At 42.5% G+C, this 18,387-nt stretch overlaps 1 protein-coding gene across 1 annotated transcript; it reads left to right on the top strand.

The window, feature by feature from the left end:
• Positions 1 to 4,347: 4,347 nt before the first annotated feature.
• Positions 4,348 to 18,123, top strand: BPIFC (BPI fold containing family C). The gene is made up of 15 exons (XM_074144235.1): positions 4,348 to 4,453; positions 4,841 to 4,952; positions 5,075 to 5,203; positions 6,652 to 6,807; positions 7,641 to 7,704; positions 8,512 to 8,572; positions 9,517 to 9,608; positions 9,721 to 9,894; positions 10,614 to 10,667; positions 11,959 to 12,129; positions 12,679 to 12,746; positions 14,389 to 14,431; positions 15,280 to 15,343; positions 16,104 to 16,180; positions 18,082 to 18,123. Exons 1-15 carry the CDS (start codon positions 4,348 to 4,350, stop codon positions 18,121 to 18,123), a joined length of 1,413 nt encoding a protein of 470 aa, XP_074000336.1.
• Positions 18,124 to 18,387: the final 264 nt, after the last annotated feature.

Here is an 18,387-nt window from a genome sequence, read left to right as displayed (position 1 = left end):
GTCTCTTCTAGGACTAAAGAGGATGCTGTATACACCAACAGTTCCCCTGTATTGTCCTATACTTTACCTACTGGTCAGTATACCATTTTTGATCTGGTGTTGTTTCCCCATTGACAGAACAATGGAAACGATGCACATCCCTCAGTGTGCCGCAGACTAGAGCGCATGTTGAAAGGGGAGAACTGGGGGAGGCAGGGAAAGGGAACTACTAGAGCATCGAGCCAGAGGCAACAACTGGAATCATGCAAAGCCAAAGTGATCTGTAGAGATGCAGCAATAAGTCTCCATTGATTGCCATACTGATAAGCTCATTGGGTTTCTTGTATATTGGGTAAAAAGGATTGCAATCTATATCCCCTATAGCATATAGATTGAAGCAAATGCTTGGTGGCTAAACAGAGAAAACTGAAACAAAACATTCCTTTTAGGGGCTCCTTGTAACACCTTGAAAGGTGAAAAGCCTGGGCGTAGAAACTATAGCATATTTGAATGTGCTATCTGAATGTGTCTACAAGCAGATATTTAGCTTTTACTGCTATAGTCGTAGAAAGAAATGATGAAACTGTTCTGGAAGCCCTAGTCTGTTAACTTTTGCTGAAAGTTTTATCTAAACTGGGTGGTACTCCATTAGGAGAACCATAAAATGTTAACAGGATATGATGAGGGTAAGCTGAGAAGGTTTTCAGACAATTCAGTTGTTTGTAAATCTTGGAGATCTATATGGATGGAAATAGTGGAGCTTTTCCCTTCCTTTGAAGGAGCTGCAGAAGTTGTGCAAAAAATTTACAGGAGAGTTTTATGTAACTGAGGTGTGATTTTCATTCATCCTCAGTTGCCAGAGATATAAATAATGAAATTATTATGCATGTGACTCCCTGTGGTGAATGTTAAATCTATGTCAAGCATGAGTATTTGTTGACTGACTGAGAATGTTTCTACCCTTTTCTATTCATGGATTGCACAATGAAGTGACTCAGGTTGTCCAGCAAAGTGCTCCACGCCTGAGGGAATTTGCTTGCTTTACATGCAAGCTAATTGATTAAATCACCTCTTTGACAAGCCATGTAGTACTGGTTAGCTAAAGTACTGGTTAACTGGATAAGCAAGCAGAAGAAATGGCAAATATTGACTGCAATGACTTGATACTATATATTTGCAATATATATATATTCACTATAGTGCATATATATACTATAATATAAATACTGTATAAGTTATGGTTTTCTGTATCCTGAGCAATTTCAGAACAGATGGGCCTAGGCAGTTGTTTTCCATCTGCTCTTCCTAGCAGTGGCACATTCATTCATTTCTTTCACAATACAGACCTGGCTATGAGTATCGATCCTGTGGAACTGCTGGAATAGGGTCTCCACAGGGGTTTCCTCTCAGGTCTATCTGAAAAGTCAGTGCCGAAACGGTATGCCACAAAGGCAACGCGTCACCCCGAGCTCAGCACCCCGGCGCCTGAGCACCCCCACCCAACAGTTTACACTGCCCTTTGCACAGTCCCTAAATGAAATTAGAGTGATAGATTTAACCTGGGACACCCAAAATAGTTTGGGACATGATTGCCAGAGAGGCCACTCCCAGCGTGATACCATTGAAGATGGCAGCAATTGGTTCTCTTCAAGCTCACAGCTCTTTCCTTTAAAAGACAGGGCTGCAGAGGGTTTTCTCTGCAGCATCCTCAGCCCTGCGGTCTGGTACAGCAAGGGTCTTCTCTTCGGCCTCCAGAGGAGAGGTATGGTAACAAATACCTTGTGATTACTCTTTGGTTTAGAGTGGCTTTGCTGGGAAGGTATAGATGTAGCTAAATCTGGTTAAATTTTGAGATTTTTAAGTTATGAGAACTATGCTTATGTCAAAGACACATTTCCTTCTAGTAGTTTGTTTTTGTTCTGCACATGAAGCGTGTTTCTTTCACCTCTCAATTTCCGTCAGTTAAAATTGAAAAGAAACTATTAGTTGTACTTAAAGGCAAAGGTGTTCTGTGGGATTACTTGAAACTGTCTAGTAGACAAAAATTAAGTAAATGTTATCTCATAATTCTGTAGTTTGTTTAATTTGTGGTCATGACTGAAAATATTTTAGAGGTTTGAGATATATTATTACCTCTGATAATGAAACGGCTAGTGAAAGAGGCAGCAACATCAAAATAAATTTTCAAGTATTAAGGGAGAGGCAGTTGTCTGCTTATAGATGGTTTCATCCCAGCTCTGCAACAGCTCTGTGGTAACTAAAGAATTTTTCAACATAAACTTGATGCTAGAAAAGACACTTCCATGTATGTTCAGCTGTCCATAACACAGTGTAGTAATAGGGAATAAGGAAAATCATCATAATATGACCTGTTTGCTATTCTTGCTGTGAACCTCAGGCAACAAATAACTCCACGGGGACTGTTCCCAGCTCTGGGAAAAAAACAAAAACAAAACTGCTATCTGATTTTGTCCAGTTTGGTTTTAAAATTATCCATCAGGGTGGCTTCTCCCACTCTCCTTGGCACACCTTGTTGGCAGCAACAGCTTCTGACTTTCACACTTCATGCAGCCTGTGGTTCATACAGCATAGTTCCATCTCAATTTAAACCCAGTCACAGAAGCCCCTGGGATGGGACTTTGCTTGACTCATTCACTACCCCTATGGTAAATCCTGTAGAGCCACCAAGGACTGCTGTGTGACGTGCATGAGAAGGTAGGGAGAGCCAAGTGATCGTCCACTGCATAGCCAGTCAGTGGTGCCGACCATACTTTCTCTTTATTGTGGGTTTCTGCTTGGGTTTGGGGGCTGTTTTTGTGGGGGATGTGGAGGGGAACATGCGTGTTGGTGGTTTTTTTCATGCCGTGAAAGGGAGTGACAGGTCTCACTCACAGTATTATAGAAAAGCTGCCATTAGCAGAACTTATTGTCAGAAAGTAAATTGTCTCTGGTTATTGCCAACTATTTATTGGCATCATCCAGAAGATGAGTGTCTTTCAGAGTGTCTTTCAGAAGGCATCTATGTCTTTAGGAGTAGGTTCTCTACGTGAAGAATGACCAGAAGGTGCAGGGCTCCCCCATTAATTGAATGATCACCCCACAACCATACAGTAACTGGTCACCATTGGCACATAATAAATATATGTAACAGGTATAGGTTCAGCTTACCTACCTTGACCAACCTCAGAGGTAGACATTGAATCCTGTAGTTACAGGAGGAAGATGAGCGCTCCCCACAGGGCAATTTGTTTTAATATAGGTGGTTTCAAGATAGATGTATCCCTCTTCACTATAAAGATGACTGTCTTAGAAAAGAGACTTAACATCTGAATGGCTCTAATTAAATAACAACAGTTCCACCCAAGTATATGGGGAAGGGCAACCTTCTGTGAATGAGAAATGATTTTTTTTTTTTTTGACCTGGACATTAAGTCACTGTCCTGGGCTATAAGTATCCCCTTAAAATTTTCTGAAAGGAGACGATAAAAGAGCTGAGTCCATTTTTGTTGCGCCCAAACAAGGGAAAAAAACCACTAGCAATAATATGTAAATTATTAGTAAAGGTACTTATGTTGCCTTTATTAATTTGTCTTATAAAATACTTTGAACACTGAAATTCCCTATCTGTGAATGGAGAACCAGGCTATCATTCTCCATTGGCAAAAAAAGTGGTTTAATGAGAATGAAAAAAGCAAAAATAAACATTCATTTGACCACAAAGTTTGCAAGAAAAGTTTTTGGATAAAACTTAACACATTTATCAACACGCAGACTAGGGGATATGTAAACATTTTCTTTTGTTGACTGTTGGGAGGGAAAATCAAGGGTTTCTCAAAGTTGTGGCTAAGATTTTAATAAGTGGTTCCTAAAGTGGGGGTGTCTATGTCTATAACTAAATGAGCAGATCAGGTTTTCCAAAGTGCTGCTTGGTACTGCAGACCCAGCAAGGTCTGTTGAATCACCAGGATGCCCTGAGAGCTGCATACATTTTGGGAAAAATAAGATACCTATTTCACTAACTAGAGGGAAAAAAAAAAATTACAGCCTAAAAATTCAGTGCCACTTCCCTTTCAACAGGGTTTGTCCAGAAGGATGTATCCCAAGTGCTTTCTCCACTCACTATGTCAGTGAATAGGCTGACCTTTCTCCTCTACCCTGAGGAGCTCTGTTTCTCTAGCAGCCTGTGCAGAACAGTTCCTCTCTTCCACAGTTGCTGGGCTTTCCACTTTATCCTTTCTGGAGGGAAATCTGGTGACAGAACAGCTCCCTCCAGGGAGGGAGAAGGGAGTACATCCACCATGTGACACAGCATGAACTTCATTTATTATTATAAATATTTATTAACAGGTCCTGTAAAAAACAAGGAAGATGGTGAAGATTTGCTGTTCTCTCCTCCTCTTAAGTTTGCTCAGTGGGCAACTCAATGCCAACCCTGGACTCAAAGTGAGGATCACCCAGAAGGGGTTGGAATATGGTACGTATGATGTTTTCAGGAACCGGTGGTGGTATTGCATTGAATCCTGGTATGACAGACGTCTTGGGAAGCAAGGGCAGTGGAAGGAAATGACCTAATCACAGGCTTTAAAGAAAAGGAAATTTTAAGAGTACAATATAGCAGATAGATTAAGCTGCTTAACAGCATTGTACATCATAACAAGGTTCATTTGATTTCAGATATTGAATTGGTAAGTTTAACTCTTGCCATAACTAGGAATGAGATCTGAAATAGGACTGCTGGGTCTCAAATGAGACACCCTCTTCCTTCTGACTCTGTGTCCGTCCCATCTCCTAAGCCAGAAGCATATAACTAAACTCCCAAGCAGTATCAAAGGCAACTGAACTGATCCCTGTTTTCCTGTAGCCAAGGAGGTTGGGCTGGAAATCCTGAAGCAGAATATGGAGAAGGAGCGTTTCCCTGATTTGAGTGGCTATGAGAAATATGGGCTTGGTAATGTCAAATACAACATTTCAAGGTAAGTATTCTCTCTAACGGCAATTTGTATTTGAAATTTGAATCGTGTTTTATGTTCACCTGACTCATTAAATACAAACTTCTTCTTTTCTTTTTCTTTCCCTTATCTCTTTCATGCTCTAGAATACACGTCACTGCTGTTGAATTCCCCAGTGCTTCCATATCCCTCATACCTGGGACTGGGATAAAACTGGTGATTGGAAATGCCTCTCTAACCATCAATATGAACTGGAACATAAGGACCTGGATGTTGTATGTACAGCCTCGTGTGTCCTGGGATTTTTCTTGATGGAGAATATAAAGATAAAAATGCAAAGTCTAGTTTTTCTTGTGACCCCTTCATGGCAAAGGTAGTCTTTAACAGCTAGTAGCAGCAACCCAGGAGTACAGACTGGTCTTTCTCAGCAGGTTTGCTGGTGGGAGATGGCCCCTGCCCACTCAGTCATGAACATTGATAAAGAGCCCATGGCTGAGAAGCTCCTCCGTGAATAGTAAAGAGTTGATGCTCTAGCTGAACACTGTCATTGTCCAGCCTGCCAGCTAATGACACATTTAGAAAAACTGTAGTATGGTGGATCACAGTCCGGCATAATAAACCCTTCCATTGCAGCTACACTGTTAGAAACCCTGTGACATGCCTCCAAGAGGTATAGTTCAAAAGCTGATGGAAAATGGACAAGCAGATGGCAGTATTCTTAGAGCAGTCTCCGCACCTTCCTAGTCCCAGGCTGTTTCAGAGGAAAGAAATCCCTCCTCTTCCCCACATTACCTGTATTGCTAAACTGACTGAATTACAGCAGTCTCCGATCTGTACCTCTGGGCTTCTGCTGTCAGGGACAGCGAGAGAGGGGACCTGGCTGCATGGGGAGCTGAGGGTGATGGCAGGGCAGGAGGGGCAGTGCCCTCACTGGTGAGTGAGTACCCAAGACAGGCAAGCAGAGCAGGTTAGTGGCAGTGACCAGGAACAGCCACCAGTCCGGATGGCGAGGCAAGACCATAGCAAAGAGGCAGGTCTGAGGCAAAGTGAGGAAGTCAAGCCAGTAAAGAACTGTCAGGATTAAATAAGTACAAGGTCACACACAGTTGTACCTACAGCACAGCTCGAGCAAAGACCTGAGCTCTAATGCAGCTCATAAACTAAGGGCGGAAACACTCAGTGAGGCTTTTCACATCTCTTTCTCACAGTCAAGCTATGAACAACTTGATCCAAAATAACACAGCTTCACCATATTGGAGCTGGTCTCGAGCATGAACTGCCAAACCCCTGGGAGGGGTGGGGAAGAGGGCACAGAGCCCAGTGGGGCACTCCAGGTCCTGGTATGGGTTTGTGTGGACCCTCCTCAGACACCAGTAGATGAGATCCCAGTACAGCTCTCTTGCCCTATCTTATATCAGGCATATTCCAGTTTCCTCTATTGTGGGTGCAGGTCTGGTAACTGGAACAAAATACTTTACAATACTGAATTACCTACTTTTCTAAATCCATCACTTTCCAAAACTCCTAGCTGGAAATTTGTGTAGAATACTTGATTCTTTGCAGACATATTAGAATCTATTTTCATTATAAGCAACGAAATAAAAAGGATTCAGATAAATAGCTTCCTCTTCAGCGAATGGAAGAGAGTCCATTTAAGAATTGAGTCTTGAGCATTCATTAAAAATAGTTTTCTCAGTTAATTCTTTATTTTTACTTTATGCAGCAAAGACAGCGGAAGAAGCACTGTGTATATTTCAAAGGTGTTTGTTACTGCAATCTTTTCAACACCCCTGGATAATACAGGTCATACATCAATATCACTTACCAGCTGCCGGACAACTTCTGGTGATATAGACATCAAGTTGAATGGGAAAAGTGGGTAAGTGGAAGAGATCTGTATACACTCTGGGAGAAGATAACTGTCAATGAATGGCACAAGACAACTTCACAAAATAGGACAGCTATTCTGGCATCTACAGGCACCACAAATGAGAATCAGGGCCCTAGACCAGTGTAAAAATAGCCAAATTTGACCATTGTTTTTGTATTTGTGCACACTGTCCCTTGAGTAGAGGATAAATACAGCAGTTCTGGTCAGATCAAACAACCCCTTGTGGTTCTTGAGCACTCACTTCTTTCCAAATACTGCCCTAACCTTCAGCTCTAGGTAGAAGCTACATGCTTGTACTATGCTTTAAGTACTCCTAGTCACAGTGCTTTCTAAACTGAACAGAACCAGGCTGCTGTCTGTTGTGCCTCTGCTTATGACCCTGTGCAATATTATTTCATTGTTCTCGTGTGCTTCTCTCACTCTCTGAATACAACTCTTGTCATCTGGTTTTAGGTTTGTTTTTTTGTTTGGTTGGTTGATTTTGGAACACAACTTCCAATATAACTTCCACTTGTATTGGAAGTTCCTAGTGCAGAGACTATTTATTTATTCTGTGTTTATACATACATGATGGTGGTAACATGAAGACTTCCTTATTCAAAAAGATGAATCTACCCAGACAACTTGCTGAGATGCCTAGTGGTGAAATTATCTCCTTTTAGATGGTGGCTCTCTTGATAGTTGTTACATTTCAGAAAGCTCCCTTGTGTGCTAGAATATCACACTCAGAGGCCATTAAATTTATTTGCTTTGGAGATATCTGATTTCCTGTTACTGACTGTAGTATTTCACCCACAAATTGCTTTCTTCCTTTCATCTAGTTTCCTGCATAACTTCTTTATCAAGTATCTGAAGAAACCCATTCACAGGAGCTTGGTCACTAATGTAAGTCTTTCAAATTGTGTAGGGGAGGGGTTTAAGGAATATGATTTTCACAGGTCAGTGCTGTGAACTTGGCAAAGGAACAACTAGAAAAATAGTATAGTCCTGGTCTGATCAGCACAGTCACCATTTTGTCAGCCAGAAATGCTTCCAGATAAAGTGCCAACTTCATGGCCAAGATATTGACTAGTCCACAGCTAGGTTCAACCCAGGCAGCAGCAGGGCCAGAAAATGTAGTTATTCTCTCATTCCAATGCAGAATAAGTCTCTGCCTACAGACATCTTGGGGTTTGGGTAATTTTTATACTCAACAGACAAAACATATATTGGGTGATGCATAGATAAGTTGTAGTACATCACCTGATAGTAAGACATATTTAAACTTCATCATATCAAAGAGGTGCGTAGTTCTAGTGACAACCTGCCCAGGACCTCTGAGAGGAGACAGAGATTAAGATGGCCGTGATTCAGCCCACAGATCTCTCAGAGGGATCTCTCCTGTGAGACCAATGTGAGATCTCTGTCTCCTTCTTGTGCTATTTAAGGCTGTGGTTTTGTCACCCCCATCAGGCTGCCTTTGGCAACTTCTCACTTTGTTGCCTAAAGGCAGCTCTGACATAGGACACGCTTATACTGGACCAACTTGGAACCTCGGGGAACCAGTTAGTTGAAGAAAAACTAATTTAGGTGTTTTGACAAACAAATGCTGCAATGTGTGTCACATAAGCAGTCATATATGCTAGCACCAAGGTGAGAGGTGCTTACAGGTCCACACTAATCAAGCCATAACTTGAATGTGCTTTTATACAGTCATGTCCCAACATCAGATCTGGGATCCACTTGCTAGATGAAGACCTCCGATCACTGAATGGTGAGTCACTAGTGATATCTCTTCGTTCTGTCTTCTCCCTCCTGTTCAGTGAAATTCTGCAGCTTCCTTAACAGCAGCTGGTCAGCAAAGCCTCCAGGAGTGGTATCAGACCCTCTGATCTGTCTGCTCCCTTGCTTACAGGACCAAAGCTAAATAAAGAGAGTTGTGCTTGGACAAGAAAATTATATTTCTGAGAAGAAAAGGACTTCGGAGCTATTTTCAACTTGCAAATGTGGCAGTGTGCACTTCTGTTGTCAGAAACGCCACTAAAGACACAAATGCCTCTAAAGGCCACAACACTGATGCTAAGGGAATTTTCCCTTTCCTACCATGCTCTGAGCCCTCCTGCACACATAGCACTTCACAAGCTGAAGCCTGCTCTCCTAGCCTGCCTGGAAATTTAACTTTTACTCACCTATTTATCAGACTTGCCAAAGGCAAAATGAAAAAGCTCCTTTCTATAAAAGCTTCTCACTTTAATCATTTTGGGTTAGATGTGCGGGCGTTTAAGACACCAAAAGTGTTGGGCAGATACCGTGTGCACAAGTATGTAAGCAGATCAGGCACCCACCATTCTGAGAAAGTATTTGCAAGTTAGAGGCACTCTGGATGCTCTCAGAACTGCTTGACAAGAAATCCCAATGCCTCCTTATGCCCTGAAGCACTGGTATGGCCATTTCCTTTTTCTAAGTTAGACCAAACTTACTTTTCCACTATGAGAAAACATTAGACAAACTAAAGAAGGTGCTTTAAAGAAGGTTCCAGTAGAAACATCAAGCTTTATATCAGAATGCATGTTAAGGAGGTCCCTGGTTGTGTTTTCCCTACTCTGTGGGACAACTTGTGTTCCTTCAGGAACTGACTTAGAATTTTATGTATACATAAAATTCTTTCTGTGCTTTTTGTAATATTGGGTATTTTGCCTTATCTACCACCCTTTACAGTCCCAATGCCGATTGATGATTTGGCTGAAGTAGACTATTCCTTAAATAGCTTGCCAGCAGTATTCCGACAGTTCATTGACCTGGACTTAAAGGTAATTGCCTGTAGTTCTATTTGCCAAGACTGGTGTGGGGTTTTTTGCCAAGACTGGTGTGGTCATATTTTGACTGTGATTTTTTTTTTTTTTCTCTGCCAATACTTTTCAGGGGATAGTCTATCCAGCTGGAAATTATACTGGTTTTCCCTGTGTGGCAGCTCCCTTTGCTATCCCAGACGAAAGTGACTCCATGCTCCACCTTGCCTTCTCCGAGTATTTCTTTCAGACCTCCTCATTTGCTTACTACACTGCAGGGGCCTTCAACATCACCATTACAGAGGAGGTGAGTAGGACACAGAGGAATGGGGTCTAAGTGGCTCAGGTCATCCAAGAAGGGCCTTTGACCCGCCAGCTGTCAGTATGTGGCTGTATAAAGCTGCTAATTGGCCTGCAAAGTCCTGAGACAGTAGACCATAAATAGCAGAGTATTGTTATGCTCTTTTATTTATGCTCTATATAGGTGCCTCAGGCCACAGCCAGGGTGCCAAGTTCCACTGAGCAAGGTACAAAATACTGCAACTTTGCTACAAAAAAAAGAAGGGTTTTGTAAACCTGAGGCATAGACTTTTCTGATGCGGACAAAGGATCTACTCTGGGGAATTTAGCAGCCTCAGTGGCTGTTTTCTGAGGAGTCTTCATGGACTGAAAGTACTACAGGGCCCATGGAAGAAAAGCATATGTCAAAGCACAGTAGCTATGCATTGGAGGCTAGCAGACTTGGCTAGCCTGTCTCCAGGAGTTTCAGTAAGTCCCAAAATCTATCAATTGCAGCCCAAGCTAGAGTAATATTAAGCATTTGCTTTCCCAGGAAGTATTTTGGTATATAATATTGGAAATCAGCTTTAAGTATACTTAGTCCCTTAAGAATATTTCTAAGAACAAAAGATACAGAATCAAAAAATCATTAAAATGATAGTAATAATGCATTTAATCAAAGCCAAGCATGAAGGTCAAATCTGGTAAACTCCTTTTATCTTTTTTTTTTTGTTTCTTTTCCTCCAGACTTGCAGCTATTTTAATATAAGCACAGAGATATTCGGCAGTATCATCCCTGAGGTGAGTATCATTACTTCTACAAACTCTCAGGAAACCACCCAGTGTGGGTGTCAGACACTCGCCACTGGTGTATCCCAAAGGCTTGTAGGGCAACCAGGGCTCCTGTGCTGGAGAAGCTGGCACCGGTATGCCTCATAACAGCAGAGCAGATGGGCCTTTTCACCTCCCATGCCCACAAGGAGTTGGATGACTTGCACTGTTACCAAAGTTGGCCCATAATCTTGCACATCAATCTTTACTCTGGGCACTGTGCCAAAGCCACAGCTCTTCCCACCTAAAACCAGGCCCAGGCAGGAAAAAGCTTCTTGCTTTGATGGACTTCTAAGAGGGCTTCAGCTCAGAAATAACTCCTTTCTCCTGCCCAGACCTGCATAATTGTCTTTGCTTCACTGCTAGCCTGTGAGTGTCTAGCAGAAAGGAATTCAGTAAAGATCTAGGAAGGGACTATAGTGGCCATGTGCAGGAAACCAAGCTAACAGATGGGCAGGAAACATTATATCTATGGAACAGACAAGGCAGGTGCACAGGATTTCTTTATTTTAGGTGGAGGAGTTGAATATAACAGGACAGAGAATATAAGCATGCATAGCTTCCACCAGCTTTCTCAGACAGAATGAGAAAACAAAAATGAGCATAAGAGACCCTAGGCCATGAATGCCAACGATGGATGAAATCGTGGTTTGAAGGATTTCACATCCTTGTTTGCTTCCCAGAAGGTATTAAGTTCCTTCCTCAGAAATCTAAGAATCCTCCAAGGGCAGTCATCATACAGTCTTCTCTGTAAAATGCCATGAGTGTTGATGCTAATATTTCACTCCCTCTGTTCTAAGTAATGAGCTTGGTGAACCCACTCGCCTTTCAGGCAATGGCCAGACTGAGGCTCCTCTGAGGACAATCCAAGGCAGGAACCTGTCTCATGAGATGGTTAATCTCGAAGTGAATGACTCCTGAGCTCTTTTATTGTGTGACTTAAACATGACATTCATGTTCTATTCCTCTCCTGTGTTCACAAGCAAGTATTTAATTTCTCTCAAAGTGATATAGAAAAAACCGTATTCCTAGAGTGGAAAGAACTTCCCACTGCATTCCTGATGTGGCCAAGACTGTTTATCACCACAGAAAACTTCTACCTCCTGCTTGCTTGAAAGAGTCTTATGTTAACGGCTGTCCTTAACCTCCTCTTAAAGAACTACTTCAAAATGCTTTGAGAATGAGAAAATGTAGTATTCTGATCTGTTCTACAAGAAAAGCATTTTTCTGTCTCTTTTTGTGTTGTCTTGGAACCTTACAGGTAGCCAAATATTCAGTTACACCCTACCCAGTGATGTTGAAGCTTATGGCTACTGAAATACCTGTCATCAGCTTAGAGCAGGATTCCTTCACGGTAGAGATTCAGGGCTCCATGGAGGTGTTTGCTGTTCTGCCAGACTCAACCACCCAGTTGTTGTTCACTATGAACATAGTAAGTACAATGAACAAGGTGACGTTTAACTCAGGGTTAAATACGTTTGTTCCTTCCTTCTGTTAAAACTGTACAAAAAACCAAAGTACCAGATTTCTAGTACTTAACCATGCAAATTCCCCTTAGTTGCAGGTGGTGCTTATGTGGCCCCACCTAACCTATAGGATATTTCTATGACAAAGAACCTTTTCCTATAGATGGACAAAAGTCCAAACATATAGCAACTCTGATTAACCAAAGTTTTGTTCCCTGGAATGACAGTTTTGCAGGCATAAGTCATGTCTCTTGGAAATTTGTTCATTTAACTGAAAATGTCCATGATTAGTGAAATCTCATTACCCACATCTCAGCTCCTGCCAGTGCCATTCAGACAAGCAGACAATTACTGTGTGCAGCCTTGCACGGGCCATGGGCTAGGAAGAAAGTTGCATCTACATGAAACAGCTTCCCTAAGTAACTGGGAAGATGGTATTTCTGTATTTGTGATGAATTCAGAGCAAGGGTCCTGTGTTTTTGTATCTGGTAACCCATGGTTTCTTTCTTCTGCAGGCAGCCAATACCAGCATCGCTCTGAATATATTTGACCAGAAATTGGTGGGCTCACTATGTTTAAACAGGTAATTCAATCTGGGATGGAAAGGGTTTTCCAGCCATTTGGAAGTGTTAGCAATCCCAACGTTAGCAGTTTAGGCACATGATCAGATAACCATAATTTAATGAATGTGTTTCCCTGGTGAGTTCATCGGCATTAGATTCTCCAGTTCTCTATGGGGCTGCACAAGTTTAGAGGAGTCAGGAAGCTCCTCTGTGACAACTGCCACAGTCCCCAAGGGACTGCCCACCAGCTGTGGATTGCTGGAGGGCAGGGGTCTCATTGGAATTCTCTGCTCCTGACATCTACTCTCCCCTCTGAGCCAGCTAAATGAAGTGTGCAGGGCAATTATGATGACTGTGAATCACATGAGAACTTCCCTCATCACTTTCCAGCTGGCAAGATGCAACTACTTTCTAGCCCACCTGTGACACTAAAAAAGTGCAAAGGAGTCCAGGACACAGTAAAGAATCTGGACCCCTACAGTTCCCCTACGCTGATATTCTTATAGCAGAGATTCTTCACCTAAGGCACTGCAACTCCCAAGGATCAGAAAGCTGGAGACCAGAGGCTTGAGCGTTTAGACATCTAACGTGTCACATTTTATAGAAAAAAACTCTGTATACCAGGACCTCACAGCTGGGAATTGGGACCCTGATTTCACAAAAGTCCCTTGGGAAGACAGTTAAAGGGTTAAGAATATGCAGAGTTCATCAGGGCACAGAGACGTTAGGAATTTAAGGAGGGTAGTACTGTTCGCATTTTTTTGCAGCAAATTCAGAAAGAAAAATCTAGTGTGCTGAGAGCTGGGATGCTGGTTCTGTGGAAACTTAGAAATTATGTTTTGAATACACATTTGGATACTTGAGTATGTACTGAATAAGTATTTGAATTTGGAAACAGAAATATTAGCAACACAGCCATCAGCAGCAGTACCATACCATGAACAGAATTTTTCTTCCCACCCCGGTAAGGCTCACATCAAAGTATTATGCAGAGGTACCAAAATCCTTGCAAAATATCTGAGAGCCTGCAAGTCCTTGATGCTTAGCCCTGACAAAGTCAATTGTCAGTAGCATTTCCAAAATACAGCACAGAGGGAGAAGGGTAAGCAAGGCACGTCTTTCTCTCTATGAGGCATTACGCATTGTGTAAAATATATTGCTTCCAAAGTCTCTTTACAGATGTTTCTTAAGGCCTGGAGCTCTACAGTAGGGACTGCACATGACTAGAATAGAATCACAGAATTGCAGAATGATATGGGGTTGGAAGGGACCTCTGGAGATCAGCTAGTCCAAACCCCCTGCCAGAGCAGGTCCACCTAGAGCAGGTTGCACAGGAACGTGTCCAACTGGGTTTTCAATGTCTCCAGAGAAGGAGACTCCACCACCTCTCTGGGCAGCCTGTTCCAGGGCTCTGCCACCCTCAAAGTAAAGAAGTTCCTCCTCATGTTTAGATGGAACTTCTTATGTTCAAGTTTGTGCCCATTTCCTCTTGTCCTGTCACTGGGCACCACTGAAAAAAGACTGGCCCCATCCTCCTGACACCCACCCCTTAAGTATTTATAGGTGTTGATCAGATCCCCCCTCAGCCTTCTCTACTCCAGACTAAAAAGACCCATGTTTATCCTTTCTAGTGACTCATCTTGTTTCATTTCTTTCCCTCAGGCTCCAGTTCTCCCTAGCCCACTCCAATGTTGGCTTTTTTGAGGTAAGTGGATAGTTTAAGCACATAGGAAATGCAAACCAGGAATATCAGTGTTATCAAGGCTAAAGAGTAAGCTGCTAAATTGTATTTGTATTTCTAAATCATTTGGCTTCGTTCCTGGATGGCTCTTTTCCAGTCCTCTAGCAGCCACCTCTTTGCTGCGGACTTAAAAGTATGTTATTTGGGGCAAGTTAGTGCTCTGAAAATGAAATATTTTGTAGGTTCCCGGAGTGGTGTATTATATTTTGTCGGTAGCAGAGAGATCTCTCGAATCGTAACGGTGAAACACATGGTGCTCAAGGGAACTGTAGCAGCACCAGAGATCGCTGCCTAAGCGATCACACACACAACTGAGGCAGGGACACGGGCCATGTGGTGTGCTGGTGCTCATCACAGGTGCTCAGAATTACAGCAGGGATTTGGAGCCAAACCACCAGTCTCAGGTGCCTGAAATAGTGCAGTTGTCGCCTTGCAGGGGAAACCCTGCCTCCGCAGAGAGTCATTTTATTCTGAGTACAATCAATCAGTTCTGAGTAGCTGAGGAGAAAGGATTAATACTGTTCTGGTCCTGCTTTGCTATTGGTGATAAATTATCGCACAAATAAAGGAAACAGACTGCTTTAAATGAAAATGTTGTCCAAGCGTGATGAAAGCCATTTGCATTTTGCATCTCACTTCCTTTGCATTATTCCAAACGTAGGATCCAAAGGACACTTTAGGTTATGACTCTTTTGGGCCAAATGAGAACTGAAAATTGAACAGGAGCCTACTAATTCCATCCAGGATTAGGGCACCGCAGTTCTACCACTACCAGGAAGTGATGGCTAACTCAGTTTTCTTGTCTGTGGCAGATCTCACTTCTGGAGAACATCCTGTCTTACATTTTACAGACTGAAGTCATTCCATCAGCTAATGGTAAGGTTGTATTTCTAAGCTAAAAGCTTTCAGCAGAGTGGGTGATGCTATGAACTTCTACTGACTTTCTGCTTAAGTTTCCACTTCCCATTAACTTAAAAGGAAAATGACCATCAGCCAGTAAGCAGTGGAAGGGGGAGATTGATTTGTGGGGGTGCAAGTATAGCCTCTCATTGGCACTGTTCTGCAAAAAGGAGTTGGAAACTCGTAATTCACCTGCCTTCGCCTCACTCGAGGTGGCCCTGATGCATCAGGGAGAAGCACGTCTCTCTAGCCTGCACACCTGCCTGAGGCCACTGCATGTGAAATGTATTCCTCTCTATTAGACCAGCACAGGGCTTTTGCCTCTCATAAATCTTATTTAAGGCCCTGGAGGGAGACGTAGCTTTGTGCTTTGCAGACATAGCCCTCTGCACTGGGATGAACTTCACCTTCCTTAATGAATGGAGACAAATGGGGGCGGATTCTAATGATGCTAGAGCTGTATTAACAATCCCCCGGGTCACTAGGGACAAATCACTTAGTATGTAATGTGTTGAACATGAAATGCCTTGGTTTGGCTCAACGTTATGCCAAGAGAAAAGCATCTGTAATTCTTTTTCCCCATTGGTAAATGAGCATCCTATCTACCTCCCAGACTGAGAGGTTAGTTGTTGCAAATGACCTAGAAATCTCTGGACAAACGGGGTTTTTGAAGGGCAGGTGTTTATTATCTTTCCAGTGCATGCCAAAATCATTGTGGTTTGTCTCTTTTTTTAAGCTAAACTGTCAAAAGGATTCCCTCTTCCCAATCTGGCCAATGTTACCTTGACGAGACCTCACATTACACTTGTACAGGTGAGATTTTGACACTCCCATGAAAAGGTTATTCGCTCTGGGTTTAAACTGAGATCTGTAATAATAGTGAAATCTTATTAGAAACAAATTTATCTTTCTTTGAGAGGAAAAGCTAGAACTGCATTGAACACCTAACCACGAAGTGATCAAATGCACAGCTCGCTCAGCCTTTCAAGTTGCAATTGAGTGTGAAAACAGGTTACCTTTAACAATTCATCCAAGTTTGGCCAATCAAATCAGATTAGAGTTATCGCTATCCATACAGTCCTGCTGAATTTAACGGGAATAGTTGAAATGGAAGGACATGGACCTGTTGGAACGGGTCCAGCAGAGGGCCATGAAGATGATCAGAGGGATGGAGCACCTCCCCTATGAAGACAGGCTGAGAGAGCTGGGGTTGTTCAGCCTGGAGAAGAGAAGGCTCCGGGGAGACCTCATAGCAGCCTTCCAATATCTGAAGGGAGCCTACAGGAGAGCCGGAGAGGGACTCTTTGTCAGGAGATGTAGTGACAGGACAAGGGGTAATGGTTTTAAATTGGAAGAGGGGAGATTTAGATTAGATATTAGGAGGAAATTCTTTACTGTGAGGGTGGTGAGGCACTGGAACAGGTTGCCCAGGGAAGTTGTGGATGCCCCATCCCTGGAAGTGTTCAAGGCCAGGCTGGATGGGGCTTTGAGCAACCTGATCTGGTGGAGGTGTCCCTGCCCATGGCAGGGGGGGTGGAGCTCGATGATCTTTAAGGTCCCTTCCAACTCTAACCATTCTATGAAATATGAGTGAGGTGAATTCAATTTTGTGCACCTAGGATGACTGGATTTTGTTAATAACTGGTGATAACGACTGAGGCTACTAGTCAAAAGTAGTTAGTGAGCTCTCAGAAAATATTCTTTGCCTTCTGGTTGTTCTCCAAATCACACCGTGTTCTGTGCCTCTCACAACATGCTCTAGCCCTTAGTTTGAACACACAGAAATTTGCTAGAGAATCAATCAGTACAAAGGCATTGCTGACAAATGAACTCCCAGAAAATGGGTAAGCCACTTAGATTTCTCCACTTGTTTATCAGCTTCTCAGTGATTTTCAGCCCTGCAGAAACAGTCTCGAATCCTTGTTTGTGATTAAGCACAAAGCACAACTCAGGAGAGAAACACAAAGGATTTTTTTAATCTTTCTTTGCGTTCCACATACCTGGCAGCAGCCAGCTATGCAGTCCCTACAAAATATAATTGCTTGGAAACTGCTTTCAGTGGCACTAGTTGCCAATGACCTTATAGGCTAATTATGAATGAAGAGCCCATTCCCCCACCTCACTTTCTCTAATCAGTCTCCTCATCAGTAAACAGGAATGAGAGGGGACACAGGAGAATTGCTATACCCTATCAAAGTGAATGGGATTCCTATTTAAAAGCTATTTTTATACTCTCCACTTCCAGTCCCAGTCCATTGGCTATGGTCAATAGTAAGAAAGACAATTCTTCCCACTTTTGATAGATAACCATATTAGACTGTGATGGGCTGCTCTCTGCAGGTTCCTTGCTCTGTATGTGCTGACAATGGGGGAAGCCCTAAGGGTAAATTTAGATTAGATGGCTAATTCTTAAATGGCTCAAATTAGGTAAAAATAATCCACCTTGTGATGATTGCCTAGTGGCCTCAAGGCTCAGATAAACTTTTGTGTGTTGCCTGTATGACCTTTAGATGATGAAAAGGGATAGCACCCAGGGAAAGGTAGGGATCTTTTGCAAAGATTTTTCTGACCTTTAACACAAGGATTGAGTTGAAACAAAATAAAACAACAAAAAACCCACCAAAAAAAAAAAAACAAAACCAAAACAAAAAAAAACCCTTCATTTTGTAATTTTGTAATTCGTATCATTTCAGTGACTGTTCTTCTCCCCACAGGGATACATGTTGATTTCTACTGATGTCCACTACAAACACTAAAGAAGAAGAGAGACCACTAGTTAACCACGAACTTCAAATCAATAATGTGACTCTGAAGGCTAAACACTGTCCAGTTCTGCTGAAATGTGTATCTTGGGCTCTTGACAAGGGCGATGTTGTGCTGGCTGGGAGTCAAGGGGAATGGGGGGAGGTAAAGAAAGCTGGTGGAACGGTTAGGCTGTACTATGGATGAGAATATATGACACATGCTTGACATTATTTATTCTGGAGTTTAACTGGTGCAAAAATGTTTTTAAGATTAAT

Source organism: Numenius arquata, chromosome 2, assembly GCF_964106895.1.
Source record: "Numenius arquata chromosome 2, bNumArq3.hap1.1, whole genome shotgun sequence".
In the NCBI taxonomy this organism is placed as follows: Eukaryota; Metazoa; Chordata; class Aves; order Charadriiformes; family Scolopacidae; genus Numenius; species Numenius arquata.
Note: the sequence above shows the minus strand (reverse complement) of the source record. Positions and strands in the feature narration are given on the sequence as shown.